This window comes from Vipera ursinii (genome assembly GCF_947247035.1).
Source record: "Vipera ursinii genome assembly, chromosome: 12".
In the NCBI taxonomy this organism is placed as follows: Eukaryota; Metazoa; Chordata; class Lepidosauria; order Squamata; family Viperidae; genus Vipera; species Vipera ursinii.
The window spans coordinates 19,737,541-19,758,025 of record NC_139525.1 but is presented as its reverse complement, the minus strand read 5'-3'; the positions used below and the strand labels follow the sequence as shown (position 1 = coordinate 19,758,025).

Below are 20,485 nucleotides of genomic sequence, written 5' to 3'. Positions count from 1 at the left end.
CGTTGCACCACATTTTTCATAAATCCTGGAGCACTGGGGAAGTACCTGAGGATTGGAAAAGGGCTGATGTGGTTCCCATCTTCAAGAAAGGAAAAAAACAGACCCAGGAAACTACAGACCAATCAGTTTAACATCAATACCTGGGAAGATCCTAGAAAAGATAATCAAAAAACAGATCTGCGAAAAACTAGAAAGTTATAACAAACTTATAACTAGTAGCCATCACGGATTTGTTAAAAACAAATTATGACAAACCAACCTTATTTCATTCTTTGATAAAGTGACTAAATTAGTAGACCAGCGAAATGCGTTGGACATAATATACCGGTACTTAGACTTCAGTAAGACATTCAACAAAGTAGACTGCAACCTGCTGCTTAGTAATCTAGAAAAAGGTGGGATACTGTAGACAACATCACCACCAGATGGATCTGTAGCTGGCTGGCAAGTCTTACTCAATGAGTAGTCCTCAATGGCACTACATCCACATGAAGAGAAGTAAGCAGTGGGGTACCACAAGACTCCGTCTTAGGACCAGCACTCTTCAGTATCTTCATAAATGACCTAGGTGAGGGAATAGAAGGGGAACTCAAATTTGCAGATGACACTAAACTGGCAAGAGTATTCACCACCCCAGAAGACAAGCTCAGCATCCAAAAACATCTTGACAAACTTGAACAATGGGCTCTATCCAACAAAATGAGTTTTAATGTGGAGAAAAGCAAAGTTTTACATTTAGGCAGGAACAATCTGTATAACTACGGATTATACAGCTTCTATTCTATTCTATTCTATTCTATTCTATTCTATTCTATTCTATTCTATTCTATTCTATTCTATTCTATTTTCATGATCCATGTTTGCTGTCTACACCCAGCCAAATTAAGATTAGCAATAGCTAGAATAATGCAACTTCTAAAATAGTGCCCTTGCAGAATTCCCTGCCAGAAAGGAGTCAGTACAGATCTACCTTCTTTCTATGAGTTTTCTGGGATTCTGTGTATTTCACTCCTAATTATTGGATTCCTTAATTAAAACATCTTATTTACTGTTGGTATTTCTTGTGGAGTTTTTAAATCAAACAGTTGCATTTCTGGTGCACGCTAAACAAGGCTGCCTGTCCCTTTTGTTTCAGGTTTTCCACTCTTCTTTCGCTTCAATTCAGGGCACAACACTTTGAAAACCCCCTTCCAGGGAACCTGACCAGTCCGGAATCTTGCAGGTTCTAAGGAGGGGTTTGAGACGTTGCAGAGCTCTTGGCAACTGATATCTCCAAATTGTTGGGGCAGGGAGGTTTCCTGAAAGCATACATTACATTACACAAACCCTATTGCACCATATCATGATTTCTGTTACGCCTTTCCATGATTAGCTTTCAATTATGGTTTCTCGAAAAGGCCAATGTGACTGGCCTCACATTACACACTAATCCAGAAGAAGACTTAGTTTGATGTGAGAACCTGGCCAAACTGTGCTCATGTGAACTCGTGTCAGGGCCTTAAGGCCCTTCTTCCTTAGTTCTGCAGATTCTCAAATGAGTTACTACAAAATTAGTTCTGGAGCACAATTGAAGACCAAATTATGCAGATTTAATAGGTTTAGTGTTGCGTATTTATTATTTTGCTACATTTTCCTCACAGGTGCAAAATGCCAGCAATTTGTTGATCAAGCCTCTGGAAAAATTCCGTAAGGAGCAAATTGGATTCACGAAAGTAAGTTTGGGGTCTTTTGCCCCCATTTTATTTGTAACGTAACTGCATTAAGATGGGGCTGATGTGATTCTTTTGTGTGATTCTCAATACTCATTCAAAATATGTCTAGCCAGTTCCTAAAAAGAAATAAATTGCAGAGTAGTGTCTTGGGTAGCTACATTTATTAATAGTTATGTATTTTTATAATTTTAAAAATTATGATGATGTTATAACTTTGCTCTTTCCATATTGTGAGCCATATGCAGGTCCTATGAGAAGACTGTGAATCTTGTAAAAGTAGCTGAATAAATACTAACATCTTTGAATTTGCCTTCTGGGAAGTCACAAAACTAACCTTCACATTTGGTTATTTGTTAAGTGCCACTTTTGAGTGTCACTGTTGAGAGTGAGTTTCTCATTTTAAGGAGCTCCTTGGAGGTGAGGGATCTTTTCCACTTCCAGCCTCTCCGTTTGGGCCAACTTGACCCACGGACGCTTGCAGAAGCGGATCCCCTTCCTAGAACCCAGACAAGCAGCTCAGCTTTGCTGGATTTCGGGGTGAGAAAGAAGTACGAAGGCCGCCTCCTCTCTCTTGTTTACTCCTTTTTAATTTGGGGGCCACTGCAGAGTGGCATGGCGTGGCTCCTGCAGTGTCTAGAACAACGGGAGAGATGGGGGTGGAAAGGGGCAGCAGCAGCAGTCTGTAAATAGGCGGATGGGGGAGAGGACTGGAAAGGAGGGAATGAAGGAAAACTTAGTTCCAAGAATTTGAGCGATGCGGTCCAGAAGATTCCTTTTTTTAACCAGAATTAAACATGGCCATAAATAAGATCTTGTGAACATTTTACAAATGACATTTTAAAAATTATTGATAGTTCCATTCTTGATGCAGCAAAATACTTTCCAAAGCTCCATAATAATTAATTGACCTGGATGTGGTGGAGCTCCTAGTGGTTTCTCAAAGTTTCTGCCTCCTTCATTGCTACACAGAACACTGCTCCATTTTGGAAGAAAATAAATGTGGGAACAGTCTGGCCAAAGAATGGTTTTGAGGGGGTGTTCCATTTAAAATGATTTCTGCATCCCTCTCCCTGAAGAATATCTGTTTGGGTTAAATCAAACCCAAACATACATTTCACTAAAAATAATTTTGATTGAATCTCCCCAGTGTGTGAAAAAATTGTGATAGAGGTAAGTAAAATAACCTTCCTGGCTAACGATTCCTCTGGCTGACTCCAGCACATGCTGCGTGCCCCCTTTTCTGAACCGATGTCTCCTTCCTTTGTGGCACTGGCTCCGTCCCTTTGGGGGCATTTTTGAGGGGAGAGATTTTCTTTATAAGGCCCCTTTTTAGTCAGACAGTCCTTGGCCTCGAAGGCATCTGCTCCTCTTGTGGTCCACTGCTTGGGGAGGGGGTGGTTAGCTCAGCAGTTTCCTGTGGTCAGCTGGTGTGGGTGATTCAGGAATGCTGCATGTTTAAAAAGAGGATCTGATTTGCAGAATTTATCTATTTAGTCATATGGCATAGAGGTTAAAATCCCCAGGTTAAGAATGTCAGACTTAAGGACAACCTCTAGATGCAAATGGCGTTTTCCTTCCTTGAGCCAACAAACTGCTGAAAAATGCTTTCAGCCGCACTTTTTTAATATTCAGCTGGTTTGCATCAGTTTCATTCAAGGAAAGGCAATGCCAAATTCGGGCTAAAGGCAGAGTTAGGAATGGAACTCATTCTGAAACGAAGGCCGGCCTCTACACCCCCCACCACTAGCCCCAGAGGTTTGGCTCATGTCCGAAATGTCAAGAAAGAGTGAAGAACATCTGTGTTCGTTCCCTTCTAAACTTGTGAATCAGCGTCATGGGTATTGTTACAGTGTTCTTCCTATAGGGACTCCTGATAGTTATTCAAAAAATGTGAAGAAGTCTGGTAGCATCTTTTCTGACTAACAAAAGTCATAAGCCTTTCTGAGCAATAGCTCATGTCATCAGAAGTATCGTTGGCAATATTATTTTAAATTCAGTGTCCGTCTGAGGAAATGCACTCACAAAAGCTTTTAATAAAACATTTTGGTGTGAACAGCTGAACAGCTTGGCTACTACAGACTAGTAAGGCTCTCTCCTGATTCATAATATTTCTTTTAAGCAAATACTGAGGTAGACCAGTTATCTGCTTTCTTTTACCAAATTAAAACCTAGATATTCTTTATAAGATGGCAAAATTTATCCCTGTGATTTTTTTAAATAAATAGCTTTATCAGATAGCTTCTTGTGAAATGAAAATATAATGAGATATTACACATATTTCCTATGTGATTATGGCAAGCATAACCTGTAGCAGAAAAAGTATTTTATTTCAAGGAGTGATGAGAAAGCTCTGGGCCATTTTTGGGCACCAACAGAGTTTTGATCACAAGAGTCGTGTGTGATAATGACACTCATTTTTCTTTACAAAAACTTTTACTATGAAAATTGGTGGTAAATTGCAAAGTTTGTGCCAAAGCTGAGATCATGACTTTACATCAGCTGTGTCTGTCAGGGAAATAAATCAATACTTCCCTATCAGAGGGCGATGAACCGTGGTTCATTTGACGCATGGTAAACATCAGGTAAAAATAAAGAAACCCGAGGCATATTCTACTGTATATAAAACTTTAATTGGAAAACAAAGAAAGAACTTAACTGATTACATCCTCTCATCAGACAGAACAAAGAGAAGAAAAAAGTAAAGTGGGAAAACTTGTAGACATGCGCACTTAATAGCACAAAACAGATTGAAACCATAACATGGCTGGACATGTGACAATTACCTTGGTTACACTGATAAGATTACTATGCAGCAGGCAGAAAAACAGAGTGAGATGTGCTGAGCTGACAAAACAGAAAAAACGCAGTGACAGTGTCTATGCCTTTTTATTTGATAGAATCCATGTCAGAATTAAAACATGTACAGTGAGGGAAAAATTATATGATCCCCTGCTGATTTTGTACATTTGCCCACTGACAAATGTTCAGTCTATAATTTTAATGGTAGATTTATTGTAACAGTGAGAGACAGAATAACAACAAAAATATTTATTTTTAATCCCATTTATATCCCGCCCTTCTCTGAAGACTCAGGGCGGCTTACAATCTAAGCACAAATCAATGTGCTTAGCAATAGCCTTCATTTTATGTATATGCCTGCTTATTAGGGCTTTCGCCCCCCCCCTCCCCCAAGCTGCATTATTACAAAGTCAGCTTATTGCCCCCAACAATCTGGGTCCTCATTTTACCTACCTTGGAAGGATGGAAGGCTGAGTCAACCTTGAGCCTGGTGGGACTCGAACCTGCACTAATTGCAGGCAGCTGGTGTTACTTAAGGAGGCATTAGCCCACTGCTCCACCAAGGCTCTATCCAGAAAAACAAATTTCAAAAAAGTTATCAATTGATTTGCATTTTAATGAGTGAAAGATGTATTTGACCCCTTCACAAAACATCACTTAGTACTTGATGGCAAAACCCTTGTTGGCAATCACAGAGGTCAGACGTTCCTTGTAGCTGGCCACCAGGTTTGCACACATCTCAGGAGGGATTTTGTCCCACTCCTCTTTGCAGATCCTCTCCAAGTCATGAAGGTTTCAAAGCTGACATTTGGCAGCTCAAACCTTCAGCTCCCTCCACAGATTTTCTATGGGATTAAGGTCTGGAGACTGGCTAGGTCACTCCAGGACCTTAATGTGCTTCTTCTTGAGCCACTCCTTTGTTGCCTTGGCCATGTGTTGTGGGTCACTGTCATGCTGGAATACCCATCCATGACCTATTTTCAATGCCCTGTCTGAGGGAAGGAGATTCTCACCCAAGATTTGATGGTACATGGCCCCATTTGATATGGTGAGGTTGTCCTGTCCCCTTAGCAGAAAAACATCCTCAAAGCATAATGTTTCCACCTTCATGTTTGACAGTGGGGATGGTGTTCTTGGGGTCACAGGCAGCATTCCTCCTCCTAACATGGCGAGTTGAGTTGATGCCAAAGAACTCAGTTTTGGTCTCATCTGACCACAACACTTTCACCCAGTTCTTCTCTGAATCATTCAGATGTTCACTGGCAAACTTCAGATGGGCCTGTACATATGCTTTCTTGAGCAGGGGAACCTTGCGAGTGCTGCAAGATTTCAGTTTTTCACGGCATAGTGTGTTACAATTGTAAGAATTGTAGTCTTGGCAACTATGGTCCCAGCTGCCTTGAGACCATTGACAAGATCCTCCCATGTAGTTCTAGGCTGATTCCTCACAGTTCTCATGATCACTGAAACTCCACAAAGTGAGATCTTGCATGGAGCCCCAGACTGAGGGAGATTGACAGTTATTTTGTGTTTCTTCCATTTGTGAATAATCGCACCAACTGTTGTCACCTTCTCACCAAGCTGCTTGGGGATAGTCTTGTAGTCCATTCCAGCCTTTTGTAGGTCTACAATTTTATCCCTGACATCCTTGGACAACTCTTTGGTTTTGACCATGGTGGAGAGTTTGGAATCTAATTGATTGATTGCTTCTGGACAGGTGTCTTTTATACAGTTAACAAATTGAGATTAGGAGCACTCCTTTTAAGAGGGGCCCCTAATCTCAGCTCATTACCTGTATAAAAGACACCTGGGAGCCAGAAATCTTGCTGATTGATAGGGGATCAAATACTTATTTTACTCATTAAAATGCAAATCAATTGATAACTTTTTTGAAATGCAAAATTTCTGGATTTTTTGTTGTTATTCTGCCTCTCAGTGTTACAATAAAATTATAGATTGATCATTTCTTTGTCAGTGGGCAAACATACAAAATCAGCAGGGGATCAAGTAATTTTTTCCTTCGCTGTAATGTATTTTCATTAAAATCTTAAAAATACTTTTAAAATGGACATTTTTGGAATATTTCAAGCATGGACTAAAGAATTAAATTCTGAAAAGTCCCATCAGTGGATTTATGACCTAAAATGGTAAAATGGTGTGTACAGATTTAATATTCAGGTTGATTCATCAAAAAGCTATATTTAGGGTGGATTGGAGTCCATGAAGAATGTATTTGAAAGGATGGACATCAGATTTTCTATGCTGGAGATATAAAAAATGGCAGGTTCCTTGACCCACATGAAATGGTTGTGTGATCAGTTGGCATCTTTTTGGGATAGCATATTCATGTATGTAGGAAAATCTTTATGTTAACATAATGTTATATACCAAAGCTTTGGAATTTGATTTATCAAGACGTACGGTTGTATTGAGCATAGGGATGGCAAGAAGGATCATATTGAGAAATTGGTAATGTGATATTCCAGATGACATGGAATGGTTATTGGAAATGTGTAATGGATCTGTTTTGGAAAAGGCAGTATTTTCTACAGTAATATTATTTGTTACTATGGCAGAAATGTCTTAGAATAATATTTTGTTCTGTTCATTCACAGTAGCGAGTTCCTTAGTAAACATTGCTTACCAGTCTCCTGCTTCCTAGGCCACAACTGTAACCGCTACACCAAACTGGGTCTCATATCATAATCGGTGAAGTCTGTAAACTATAATTTTAATAATAATAGAAAGTACAATTCATATAGTAAAGTCTAAGGGTTTAAGAGTTCATTTGTGGTTAATAATCTGTATAATTTTGTTATTGATCTGTTATTCTATCATTTTAATTCTTATTCCTGGACTGAATGCAGTTTAACGTTTTGCACTGGGTCTGTGTTAGAGATAACTGTTTTTCTGCACAACAGAATAAACAAAGGTGAGATACAGAAGGCAGGCGTTCAGCTCAGATGTGGTCGTGAACATTCTGGGCAAATCCTAGGAAAAATTAATCTGAAAATCCTCCATTCACAGTGCTCATTAGCGAAGTTCAAGCATAGCTGTAAGTCTGTGGAAACCAAAACCCTGTTACATTTTGTGCTTGAGGAAGCATTCTCCAGCCAGAAATTGGGATTATATGAAAATAATATTAGCAAAGTCCTTGAAAGAACAATCTGGACATCTACGTTAACGGGTCAAATGAGTTCTGCTTTTGGCTCTTCATTTGTGCTGAGTGGATCCCAGCATAAACTTGTGCAAATTCTCTCTCCGTAGGAAAGGAAGAAGAAGTTTGAGAAGGATGGGGAGAAGTTTTACTCCATGTTGGACCGCCACTTGCATTTGTCTTCCAAGAAAAAGGAATCTCAACTGCAAGAGGTAAAGGCTTGGGTGGGTGGGTGGGTGGGTGGAGAACTTTGAGAGAAAGGCAACTTCGTGTAGCTGAGCAGGTCAAGACACCTGTCTGTGATTTATTTATGTCCTACCATTTCTTCAGGAAATCAAGACACTGGCATCTTCTTGTTCCTCTTCTGCCTGCCAGCAAGTTTCCCCCCACCACTGAGTTCTCACCTCAGGGGATCAGGTCCACTGACTTAGCTGCCTCGCACTCCCCACCTGTTGCGTTGAGCGGTTGATCAGGGTTCTGGCCTCAACTCTTAGAGCCCCGTAACAGGGGTGAGAATTTAGAGGGACCCTCGCAAGGGTGAACACCTTGAATATGGAAGGATCTTGCCCTTTGCCACCGACCCAGTGTGCCGGACGTTCCAACGGTCACACTTGGGAACTGCGATGGCTCAGAGACAGAGTCCTAGGACAAACTGAGGCACCAATACAAGTTGGTTCAAGGTGAGAGAGCACAGAGTGCCCGGGGTGGATGTTTTTTGCCCCCGAACAGCTCCGGACACCCTCCTTTTATTAGGCTGTTTCATTTGGGAGGGGGAAAGTACACATGAGGAATTAACATATGTGAGGTCAAAGGAAAACATAACTCATTGCATACATCTGCTAATGAAGAGAGCAAAGGTCATCACAGGAAACAATAAAGCATAGCTTATCATATTACAAATGCTAACAGAGAATACAAGGGTTGTCATCAGTCAAGAAGGCATATCTTAACTTGAAAGGCATAACTTGAAAGGCATGACTTGAAACATAACTTGAAACATAACTTGAAACATAGACAATTATAAAAGACAAGTCTTGTTATAAATGAAGCAGGGGGCAAAGGTTTATCACAGGAATGCAGACTTCATAATTATAATTGGGGAAAGGCAGAGGTTTTATCTTGAAGCAAGGACAATTATAAAAAACAAGTCTTGTTACATACAAGTGTAAAGAGATTTATCACTACAACTCAAGAATGCAAAACTGTATAACTTTTAATATAGAAATTAAAAGGGTCTTTTGGAGTCTGGGATAAGTACACCCACCCCCCAAGCAAACGGATTAGCATTAAGGTTATCAGTCAAGGGTTGACAGTTACCTCTTTGAAATGATATACCAGGCCATAATCCTACAGTTATTGCACCAATTAAACCTGCTTGTTTCAATACTTCTCTGGCAAGCAAAAACATTCTGGACTTTTTATCACTAATGGCAGGCCAAAAAGGAACAGGAGTCATCTCTGCAACAACTTTGTCAGTCAAATTGGTCTGAGAAAGCAGTGGCTGGACCTAAGTCAGCCAGTGAGTTTTGCTGTCTAAGAGTGGACATTTTGCTAGTCTTAGCCCAGCACCTCCCCACCTCGCCTGGCTTCCACATCCATGAGCAATGCCGAGATTTGTAAATGAGTTTGGAGAGCCAGTTTGGTCTGGTGGCTAAGGCTACAAACTGGAAAGTGGGAGGTTGTGAGTTCAAATCCCACCTTAGCCATGAAAGCCAGCTGGATGATCATAGGCCTGTCACTCTCTCAGCCCAACCCACCTCAGAGGGTTGTTCTGGGGAAAATAGGAGGAGGAAGATGTGTTGGTTATGCTCGCCGCCTTGAGTTTTTTGTAAATGTAATAAAAGTGGAATATAAATAAAAATTCACAAACTGGCAAAATTGTGTGTTCAGTAATAGAGAGAATTAGTTGAACTTTTAAATTCACTTTTCCCCTATTGTGTAAAAATTGTTGATTTCTGTTGTTGATTTGCACACTTTTCAAATAGGAATTCTGGCTAGTATAGCTAATACAGTTTGTTCTTGGGAAACAATTCAAAAACACATGGTGTTTTCTTTTCTGGAGCACATTCCTCTCTCTTTCTACTTTTACAAATAGTGTTCAGCTGCTCATGGATTTATAGCTCCCTTAAATGCAGCAGAAGGATTGTGTAGTATTTCTTTTCTTTCTTTTTTCTGTACAGGCTGATTTGCTGGTTGATAAAGAGCGACACATTTTTTTTGAATCTTCCCTGGAATACGTGTATCAAATCCAAGAAGTGCAGGAGAGCAAGAAATTCAGTATTGTGGAGCCTGTAAGTCTGATGCCTTTAATCTGGTCCCAGTTTAAAGGGAAAAGAGATTCTTTAATTCACAGGCTGGCTGCTAAGGGCAGTCCTTGACTTAGAACTGTAATGGAGCCTGCCAGTTATGGCCATAAGTTGTGGCAGTTGTAAAGCAGGTCAACACGTGACCGACTAGATTTCACAACCTTTTTAAAGTTGTGTCAGAACTTCAGAACTGGGTAGTTAAGTACCTTTTGGGCGGTCACTAAGTGGCTGGTCATAAGTTGAAGACTGCCTGTACTCTTCGTTGTAAACCTTTACAATTGTTTGTTTCAGAAATGCTTTTATTCTTAAAGAGAAAGGAAAAAAAGGTGAAAAAAGTAAATAAAGATTTTCAGGAAGGTGAAATCGGTCCTCAGTAGTCTCTTGCATTTTCTTTTTCTTTTCTTTTTTTCGATTTAAGTGGAAATTGAGGGTTTCTCTTGGTTGCAAAGTGATCAAAAGCAGGTAACTGAAAGCTGCGTATGTTTTACATGGAAATAAATAGTTCCAACCCATTTAGTAGTGCTAGAAAATTGGCCCAGTTCCATTCTTTATAAACTTTATAAACTTAGGTCTGCATAAGAAATGATTATCTGTGCCAGCTAATTCCCAAAGTTGCAAAAGAGGGCTCAAAAGCCATATCTACAAACCCTGTTATATTCAAACATTGACTTAGACAAAATATATAATAAATTATGCAGAATTAAAGGGAAAAACCTATTCCACACAATTATAGATGCACACAGGTTGAAGCCTCGGTGAGGGAGAGTAGGTGAACATGAGTTACTTGTGTTTCCTGATTGGGTGTGAACTTGGCCAGAATCTCTCCATTGTCAGGCGGCTGGGATGTGATCTGTGACTCTGATCAGCCCTGCTTGGCCAATGTTGAAATCAGTTCTAATTTGTTGCAAAGACATTTGGCAGCATGTTCCTCCTCCAGAAGCCCAGCTCCATTTTTGGCGTGGTCCATGGCTTTTGCCTGTACAATCTTTAAAATATTCTCATCATTCTTCCCGGCACAGGTGTTGGCTTTTCTTCATAGCCTCTTCACTTACAACAACCTGACTGTGGAGCTCACACAGGATTTCCTTCCATACAAGCAACAGCTTCAGCTCAGTTTGCAAAATGTAAGTGAGTTTCCAATATTTCCGGTGTCTTCCCACTTCTTTTTAATTGGAGAAGCAGCATTTCTTAGTGACGCTCTTATTCTCGCCACTGATGTTTAGGCTAGACCTGCACATTTTAACTCAGTTTTTTTTTTAAATACAAGGAATCGGCTATGTTTAGAGAGCACTTAGTCCAGTTTTCAACCTGTTTTTAACCCAAGATGGGAACATCTGAGAACCCCAGCCTGTGGCCTCGATTGATCCATGGGGCCTGATGAATTTGTCTGCCTTCCCTAAAGAGGGTGGGGCAGCCAAGGAGTGCCTCGGACAGTCTCTTGGCCAGCCTGCCAGGCCTACACTGGCAGGGATCCCAGCTGCAGCACTTACCTTCCGTGGAAGAGGGAAAATAGCGATCACAGTGCTCTTCCTGAGTGCTGAGCTGGAGCTGTTCCTCCACTTCTCCAACCTGGGGAAGAGAGAAATGGCTGTCCAGAGAAGAATCTGCTTGTGCTGATTCTGTGCCCCTTCCTTCATAGGCAGCTGGTGGGTGTCCAGACAAGGGACCTCTGGAGAGGGGGAGACATGCCATACCTCAAGCTCTTGCCCTGCCCAGGGGTAGAGACGCTGGTTTCAGAACAGCTTTGAACCAGGCTCTGCCCTCTTTCCCCAGGCTCCAGGGAAGGGCAAATCAAATACACTGAGCCTCTTTGGATAAATATTCTTCCCGAATGTGCAAATGTTTTGTTTTGTACTTGGGGAAAAAACCCTCCCTGTGCAGGCATGATACAAAAAGTATGCTTGGTTGTTTAAAATATTTAAAAATTATCCCTAAACTTGGGACAATATTATCATGCATTTATGTTAAAGCTCCAGGATGGAAAGTTGACTCTTCCACTGTTCTCTGTAGAGGCACCTTCTCAAAGCAGCCCTACTGATCTTAGGAGGCTTTACGCACCTTCACTTCCTGCCTACCTCTACAAAGACCCAGGGTCATCTGGGCATCCTCTGCTTAAAATGATTGCTAGGTTGGCCAAGATTAGCCTTCTTCTCTGGCTCTTTCATGGAAGACCACTAAAGTATTCCATTGGCCATTTGCTTCCCAAATACGAACTGAGTCTTTTCTCCCATTGCTCAATAGACAAGGAATCATTTCAACAGCACTCGTGAAGAGTTGGAAGACCTCAAGAAAAGAATGAAAGAAGCCCCACTGACCTGCAAATTACCTGGCAAACCGACTATTGAGGGATACCTGTATTCGCAGGAAAAATGTAAGGGGCAGAGTTCCTTCCTTATTTCAAATGAGGTTCCTACAGAGTGGAATCCTGAAAGTTCTGGAATGAAAATAAGAGTCACTCCTTGTGACTGTGGCTAACAGGCCTTTGAAGAACCTGAAAATAAGTGACCTCTGCTCTCCCACTTGCCTCCTTGTAGTCCACTGAAGGTCCCCAGGCCCGGTCATCTCATCAAAATTCACCTTTTTATCAAGCCTAAAACTAATTGAAATGAAATGAGGATGAAAGATTGGGGGGCGGGGGGCTGGGAGGGCAAAACAATTAAGAAATGAAACTGGGAGGTTGGGGCCTTGGCTGGCCCAGTTCAAGCCCTGGTGGTGATGTTATCACCCATCTGTGCCCAGCTCTTGGCCAGGACTCTCCCCGCCTTCCGCTCTTGTCTGGGTTTAAGCCTGACTCCCTCCCTCTTCTGTCCAGATAGAAAGAGATCTCTTGCACTATTGATGAGGATTTAGCTAGAATCCTCACTATTCCTTTCAAAAATTTTTACCAAGGATACAGGAAAATGAGGAAAAATTAAAATTGAATCGGTTTCTGCTTCCCCATGTTACAGATAGTCCTCAGCCTAGGACCACAATGATGATCAGAGCTTTTGTTGCAAAGCAGTTTGGTCATTAAGTGAGACATCATGTGACCATGCCTGATTTTACAACCTTTTTCCCACTTCCCTCGCTGATTGTGCTCGGCAGAAGGGAAGATTGCAAGTGGCAGTCACGTGAGCCCAGGAGGGTGCCACTGTCATATGCGGTCACTAAATGAATAATTGTAATTGTAAATCGTAAATAATTGTAAGTCGAGGACTGTATTCCCCCAGGCTAAACTCCCTTCACTTGGGATCTTCGCTGCAAAGTGGGGGGCTCTTGGGGGGGCTCAAGCCCTTCTCTCTCAAGCCCAGGGGAGCTGCCTTTCCCAGGCAGTCTGCCCACGAGGGCGGCCACCCCTGGCCAAAGGACGGGGCTGTGCGAGACCACAGAGAAAAGTGGCCCCTTCAAGAAGAGGGGCTTCACTCTTGTGGAACCTTTTGGGTTGGGTTGCCCATCCTCAGTTCTCCAGGGCTTCTCACAGTATTCCTTCTGCACAATATCTCCTCGCTGGCATAACTTGGCTAGAATCTCACTGATATGTACTCTGCTGCTTGCCATATTTCTCAGATATTCCAGCAGTTTCTCACATCTTCTGAATTATTCTTGTTAATATTATCAGATTTTTATCCCACCTGTATTTGTTTGTGTGTGTAAAGTGTCAATTCCAGATGACAAACATACCTAATACTCCTGCCACCTATTCCACTACCACCAGAACCCCAGGAGGTGGGCTGGGCCAAGAGAGAGTGATCGGCCCACTTACCCAGCCCTTTCTACTGCACAGAATTTCAACATAGAACACATTGAAATGGAGGGTTATCATCTGTCTCCTGAGATCCTTCGGCATATCAGTTCAAGGTCATATTCGGGGGTCTTTTGGAAGCTTTCTTGTTTCTCCATCTCTATCGTCAATGTCGGTACAGAGTTTGTTGTAATACTGCTTTTTGTCTCTGAATTTCTTTCTTAAGAACATTGTCTTTCTTGGCTCGGGCTTCTCTTTTTGTAATTCCCCTGGTTTGTTCCCAAGTGTGATGAGTAAGGCATTAGTAAACTAGGTAAGGGTTCCTCTGTATATGCTACCTGTACAATAACTAAGGGAATGCACTCCAGTTTTTCTTGATTCTCCAGAATCGAGGGCAGAGGTTAGCTCTCTTGAGGGCTGGGAAGCCCAAAGAGGGACTGAGAAGTTGCAGGGTCTTTCTTACATCTGAGTCTGGCCTTCTTTCGGGGAGAAACTGTTATTACCAAAAGGAATTACAGGATCCTGCCCTAAAGACCGCTTTTAACCAGCACTTGAGGTATCACAGCCTCACGCTAGTCCCTGCAGAAACCAGGGTGGTGGGAAAGAACATTTACACACCTGAAGGCATACAGGACACTCTTGCGGGAATGCAAGATAAATAATTGCATCACGGGATCTGAGGCCTTCTTGGGCTGATCACCCTGGAATCCCCATAACAGGCCCTTGAAAGCAGCTCTGCTCATCTAAGAGGCGCTACTTTACAGTCTCTACTGTGTATTGGAAAAACTCACGACAAACAAAACTTAAAATGCTTATCTGTGTGCTGTTTATGGCTGCAATCATCCTTGCAAAAAGTGTTCCCAGGTTCATAGCAACTCTGTTCCTTTTTGAAGAAATCCACTCTTCCTGTATTTACTTTTCTCTCTTCTCTCTCCCCCATCCCACTCACAGTTTCCTATAGAACCATAAAGCTGGAAAGTACTTCAGAAGTCATCTGATCCTGCCCTCATTTGGTGCCTTCAGCCTTCATTACAAAATCCTCCAGGAAAGGGGGATGTGCAAGGTGGATAGAACAGCCTGTCCCACCGTTTGACAGCTCTCCTTTTCCAGAAGCTCTTCCTGATTTCTTACCTGCATCTATTTCCTTACATTTCAGCTTCTGGCCTTGCCCTCTGGGGCAACAGAAAACGAGTGTCTTTCCTCCCTACAACTTTAGATTTCTGCAGGATGCTATTTTTTTCTCCCCTCCATGTCTCTTTTGTAAGCTGAACTTCCATTATCTTCCTCCTTGAACAATTCTATTCCTAGATCATTTAACCCTCTTCAGAGATATTCCAATTCGTCTTTTCCTTTTCAGATTGTGATGTTTGGAATTGGGTGCCCTACTCCACGTGGGCCATGACCAAGGCAGGATAGAGAGAGAAAATCATTTCCCGTGATCTGGGCTCTTGCTAATTCAGAGTAGTATTTACTGCTTGGCGGCTTCACCACTTTGTTGGTTAATGTTCACACTGTGATGTCTTGGAAGACCTGGATCATTTGCAGGTGCATCATTGTCCAGCCAGGACTCCCCCGTTCTACACCTGTGCCTTATCCTTTTTTTTCCTCCTAAGATGCAGGGCTTTGACATTGTCCATGTTAAATGTCAACTCCTGTCCTGGTCATTAATAAAAATTTCGAGCAACACTGGGCCCTTTACCCAAGCTGAATGGAGCCATTCACAAGCACTCTTTAGACATGGTCATCCTACTATGGGATTGTCTAAGAGTGCATTATCTAAACCATTTTTTCCATTCTGTTAATGAGGATATCATGAGTTTTAATCAGTGAAAGCAGATGCCTTAGAGTTAATTAAATTGAGCCTTGTAACCAGAATGGAAATCAGAGTTGAGTCAAGTTCTTACAAATATTGAATTGAGAAAAATTGGCAAGGGCCAGTACATCACAGCTAGCCTGTGGCATTGTTCTTTCTACAAGCCGGAGAAGTGAGAGATGTCCGCCTGCCATTTGTCTTTCTTTAGTGCTGTAGACCCAGGCCCAGGCAGCGTTTGAGATGTTTGTATTAGATACTGCACGTTTCTGAAATGTAGAATGGGGTGTCTCAGGTATTAATTCATCTCTTGACTTGATGTAGGGGCACTGGGAATCTCCTGGGTCAAATACTACTGCCAGTATGAGAAGGAAACAAAGATGTTAAGAATGACGCCCATGGAGCAGAAACCGGGAGCAAAACAAGTGAGTAGCTTCTTGCATCAATGGTGGGAAAACAGGCAGAAACTCTGCACCCCTTTGGTAGCCCTTAACGAACGCTGAGCTCAAACTGCAACTTGTGGGTTCTCCCTCCTCTGTAACTTTCTGGTCTCCAGTTGAGATGTATTTGATTTTGTTTGTTTGTTTGTAATTTTCATAAAGGGGTGTTATTTTAGAGTGTTTAGAGGCAAAGCCATGCAGGCTTGCAATTATAAGAGCTACGAGACATTAGATTGGGGACACCTCTTCTTAACAGAATGGAAATTCTTTGACATGTCAGATTTGCACTCTGTCATCTGCCAGTCTCTCAGAAGAATCATAAACAGGACAACTGATCTTCTAATGCGCAGGATCAGCATCAACTGGACAAGAGAAAACCTTCGGCATTTCCCCAAGACTTCTATCCCAAGGATTCTTAAGCTGATGACATGGTCTTGGATCATACCAAAACTTTTATCTTGCTAAACTTTACCTCATTGAAGGGTCTTTTGTTGTTCCTCCAAAATGCTCTTTTATCAAGCACAAAACCCTTTATAGACTTTTTCTCATTGTGGCCTTTCTTAAAGGAGCAGTATTTCTGTTATTAACTATCCTTCAATATAGGCAAAATTTTGCATGTCTAACCCAAGACTTCTCTTTACTTACAATTCCCTATTTGCATCTTTATCAATCAAATTTGAAGAAATCTTTCCACTGGAATGATAGGAACCTTCTTTTCACCTGCTTACGTTGCCAGCAAGGGAAGGAATAGAAAGCTCTTGAAAATGTTCTTCTGCCAGAGAGAGAGTCTGATGTTCTACTACTTCCTGGGAAAGTTTGAGCGTTTCCTTTGGATTTCTCTGCATTGCCTGATCTTCATTCTTTGCGATGGCAGAGTCGGAGCAGCTGCAGATTGTCTCTCCAGTGTGCTGGGCCGCCTTGGCTGCCCCTGCGTCCCTGCCTGAAGGGGCCCCATGCGGGAAGTGCCCTTCTGAGCTCTTCCCATCAGATTTAGTGGGAAGAGTGGCAGACCAAGAATGCTACAGATCAGGATGTATGTGGCCACGTGAGAAAGCAGGATGTTGGCTACCACTTAACTAAATAAGGCGATGGTGCCTTGTCAACTTTTCCTTCTCTTTCAAAAGAAATGTCAAAAGCAAATGCTCATCAAATTGAATGAGACCTACTTGAAAGAAATGCAAAAGAACTAAGTATTTTTGGATGGGGGGGGATGTTTAATCCTATCCACATTGAGTTGCCAACAAATTGCAACTTAGGTAGTGGCTAAGATTTTATTCCCTTTCATTTATATAGCTGCCCATCTTGCAAATGCAACTCTGGATGGTGCGTATAGTATTAAAAATCCAAAAACTACAAAGGTAAAAACAAATAACAATCACACAATAGTGACATTATGTTGCCTGAAGACATTCTAAGCCAAATCAGAATAAGAAAAGTCCTATCAGCAGGATCAGGCAACTTCTGACCCCCTGGTGGCTCCATGGAATGAATGTGTGGGAATTCCCCCTGCTGAATAAAATTGGTGAGCTCCTCCCACTTGGAGTGAGTCTGCCGCTCTCTCGGTTGAGGTTGAGAATCCGTTGAATCTGTTCCATATTATCTTTGACCAGGCAAAGCCCAGCTTCCTTTTGCTGACTTATCCAGGTAGACCAGGACTGAGTTCTGGCTTATCCATGTGGCTGTGCAAGCACAAGGCATCAGAGGGGCTTTTGCTTGTGCATGCAGCTCCTGGGTCCCACCCTCCAGTGTGGACAGATGGGTGTGTTCTACACAGTTGGCAGCTGTGAATAAGCCCATGGCTCACCCAGAAGAAGCGGTAGGCCTCCCAGTTCAAGCCACCGTCCTCGTGGAAGGAGAAGAAAAAGGACTACAAAGGACCTCCTTCTCCTGCCACTTTCCATCTCATACTTCTTCCCCACATTGCGATCTTGGTGCATTTTGCCTTGTGAATTTCTGCTACTAGGATTAGGGCTTTTGGAAGGAGAGCAGCAAGGTGGTGTCAGGAGATTCATCACCATCATTGCCAGAATCCAGGGCCACCCAGACATCCTCCGCCCACTTGGTCCCATCCAGCTCTTCCTTTCCCCTCTTACATACAGTTTCGCAGATCCACCTGATATTACTCATACCTAAAAAGAAATGGAAGATACTCACTTTAACTGCAGAATAACCCTCCTAGCCCAGCAGCTAACGAAGTGAAGGCTGGCTGCTGCCCTGAGCTTCCTCCTGCATTCTCCATCTGTCGGGTGCCATCCTTCCTTCAGTGCCACTGCATATTGTCCCCTTTCACATCCCATTCCCTGCAGTTGGGCCTGGGTGGGGCACTTTCTCAGAGCTTCCCAGCAACCCACCCCAACCCAGCCATGGAGGCTCCCCAGCAGCCGAAGTGCCGAAGTGCAAGCAGAACTGAGGCTGCTTCTTCAAGCCAGTGGCAGGATCAAGGCTTGCACAAGATCCCGCAGTGACTGTTGGGCTCCCCTGGTCAGGAGTCCTGCTGAAAAGGGCGACAGTGGCTGCATCTGCCTGGCTCTCTGCTTAGGCTCTCTGTCCTGCAAGCTTTCCTATAATGAGAAAAAGTTGGCTCCAGCTCTTGTTCTTTGATTTGCCAAAATCAGATTGAGATGAAGACCACTTTCAACTTGCACTGATTGATGCACACTTCTTAAATTGCCACCTTAAAGTGCTGTTTCTTTTAAATGCAATGTTCTGTTTCTCTCAGGGCACCCCCGTCCATTTGATTCTGAAGTCCTGCGTGCGAAGGAAGACTGATTCTATAGACAAAAGATTTTGTTTTGACATTGAGACAGTTGAAAGGTGAGCTAAAAGTTTGGCAGCTTCGGCCCCAGTGAAATATTGTTCAGCTCTTCTTTAAAGATTGTGCAGATAAAAATAAATCATAATGAAGGGGCGAAAGCTTTTTCTCACTCAGATGATTGGGCATGTCATTCTATTTGAGAGAGTTGAAGGGGCTGTAGGGATCTCTCCCCCGCCCACGCTCAGTGTGTAAATGCAGATTAAAACTTTCTTGATTAGTCTTTCTCCTTTCTCTGCTTGAACATGTCTGCTGAATGCTGCAATCTTTCTGGGTCTGCTCTGACTTTTTTGAAGGGTTTTGATGCTTTCTGCCTGTAGTGATGATGGAGAATTTCAAGAGAAAACAATTCTGCTCAGATCTAATATTGGCACAGATTTCTGTTCCCTTTGAGCTGTTGTTGGCATCTGTTGGCCTCCAGATTGGATGTTGGTTAAGAATCCAGAGCTGCCTGATGAAGTCATGGCAGTCTTGATTATGAGACATTTGACCTAATCAAATACGTGCTGAAAGAAAAAGGGGAGCGTGATGGAACAAATGGGTTAAATACAGAGAGAGAAATGTAGAAATGGTTTGATAAATTTGGTGAATTTCTTTGAACAAAATGAATTTCATATGTGTTTTCAGTTTCCGATTAAGCTAAGATATGTTTCCGGCCCTTAGTCCAAGATGTTTTCTTGATCAGACCAGTGACTGATCTGTTTCCTCTGGCCTCTGTTTCATTTGCAGCGGGGCAACTTTGAGATCTGTGGATTTCAGCCCACAGAGTTCTGCAGTCACCACAACCATTGCTGAAATTTTGAGAGATAAAATCCACATATCAAGAAGTTGTTCAGTTTGAGAAGAACTTGATCTACTAAAACAAGAGAAAAATCGTTCCTCAGAATGAACAAAAAATTGCTAAAAACTGAAGCATTAATATACTGAGGAGTTCTTCCTGAAAGAAGTCTGCCTACTTTTCTCAGAGCCTTCCTAGAGCCTCCCTCACATTTTTCAGTTTTATTTTGAAAAAATAAGAAAAAAAATAAAAGCTACATTTGAGTTAGCTGTTAACTTTTCTTTCTTGTCCCCCTTGCTGAATTTTACGCAGATCTGGTCCCATCACCTTACAAGCTCCCTCAGAAGCCAACCGACGGCTCTGGATGGAGGCCATGGATGGGAAGGAGCCGGTAGGTAGGCAGGGCCTCTCCTGGCCGAAGCAAGGACGGTGGGTGGTCCTTTTCCTCTTTCCGAGAATGGGAGTGATTTTGGAGCGGCAAACTCTCCTCAGAAAGTGTTTTGGCTGTTTTTTAAATACAAAATACGCCTTGGAACAGTTAAAGGGGTGCCTTGGAATTAATTTTCAGTCTGGAGGTGTTGGTGTAATCCAGGGCATGTCTGTTCAGAAGGAAGCTGGACATTAGTAAATGGATCAGCTGGCTCCTTAGGGCCCAAGGCACCCTCAGATGGCCTTCCCAGGCCTTCCCCCCCAAAATTTAAAACATAATTGAATTATCGAGATATTTTAAGAAGTTAATATCCTGGCAACTTTTAACATTTTGTTTTTTTATTATTATATAAAATTCCTGGCATCACTTCAGGCCTCTAGGGAAAAAGGGTAGTGTGACTTCCAGCTGAGCCTGTTGGGAGAATTAGAAAAAGAAACTGAGTCACGTTTCTCTTCCCTGTTGCTTCTCAGGCTGAAATATTCAGCTTCTCGGCTCTGAGCTACCCTTTGAATCTCCTCCA

General features: G+C 42.4%; 1 protein-coding gene across 7 annotated transcripts in view; it reads left to right on the top strand.

Moving 5' to 3' along the window:
• The window catches only part of OPHN1 (oligophrenin 1), a 147,092-nt gene that overhangs the window by 61,351 nt on the left and 65,256 nt on the right, over window positions 1-20,485 (top strand). For all 7 annotated transcript variants that reach the window (XM_083372312.1, XM_083372310.1, XM_083372311.1 and 4 more), the window contains 8 exons: window positions 1,641-1,712; window positions 7,779-7,880; window positions 9,849-9,959; window positions 10,994-11,098; window positions 12,216-12,345; window positions 15,830-15,930; window positions 18,665-18,759; window positions 19,848-19,926. In XM_083372312.1, the coding sequence (XP_083228438.1) occupies window positions 1,641-1,712; window positions 7,779-7,880; window positions 9,849-9,959; window positions 10,994-11,098; window positions 12,216-12,345; window positions 15,830-15,930; window positions 18,665-18,759; window positions 19,848-19,926 (795 nt within the window). The remainder of the gene's footprint in view (window positions 1-1,640; window positions 1,713-7,778; window positions 7,881-9,848; window positions 9,960-10,993; window positions 11,099-12,215; window positions 12,346-15,829; window positions 15,931-18,664; window positions 18,760-19,847; window positions 19,927-20,485) is intronic.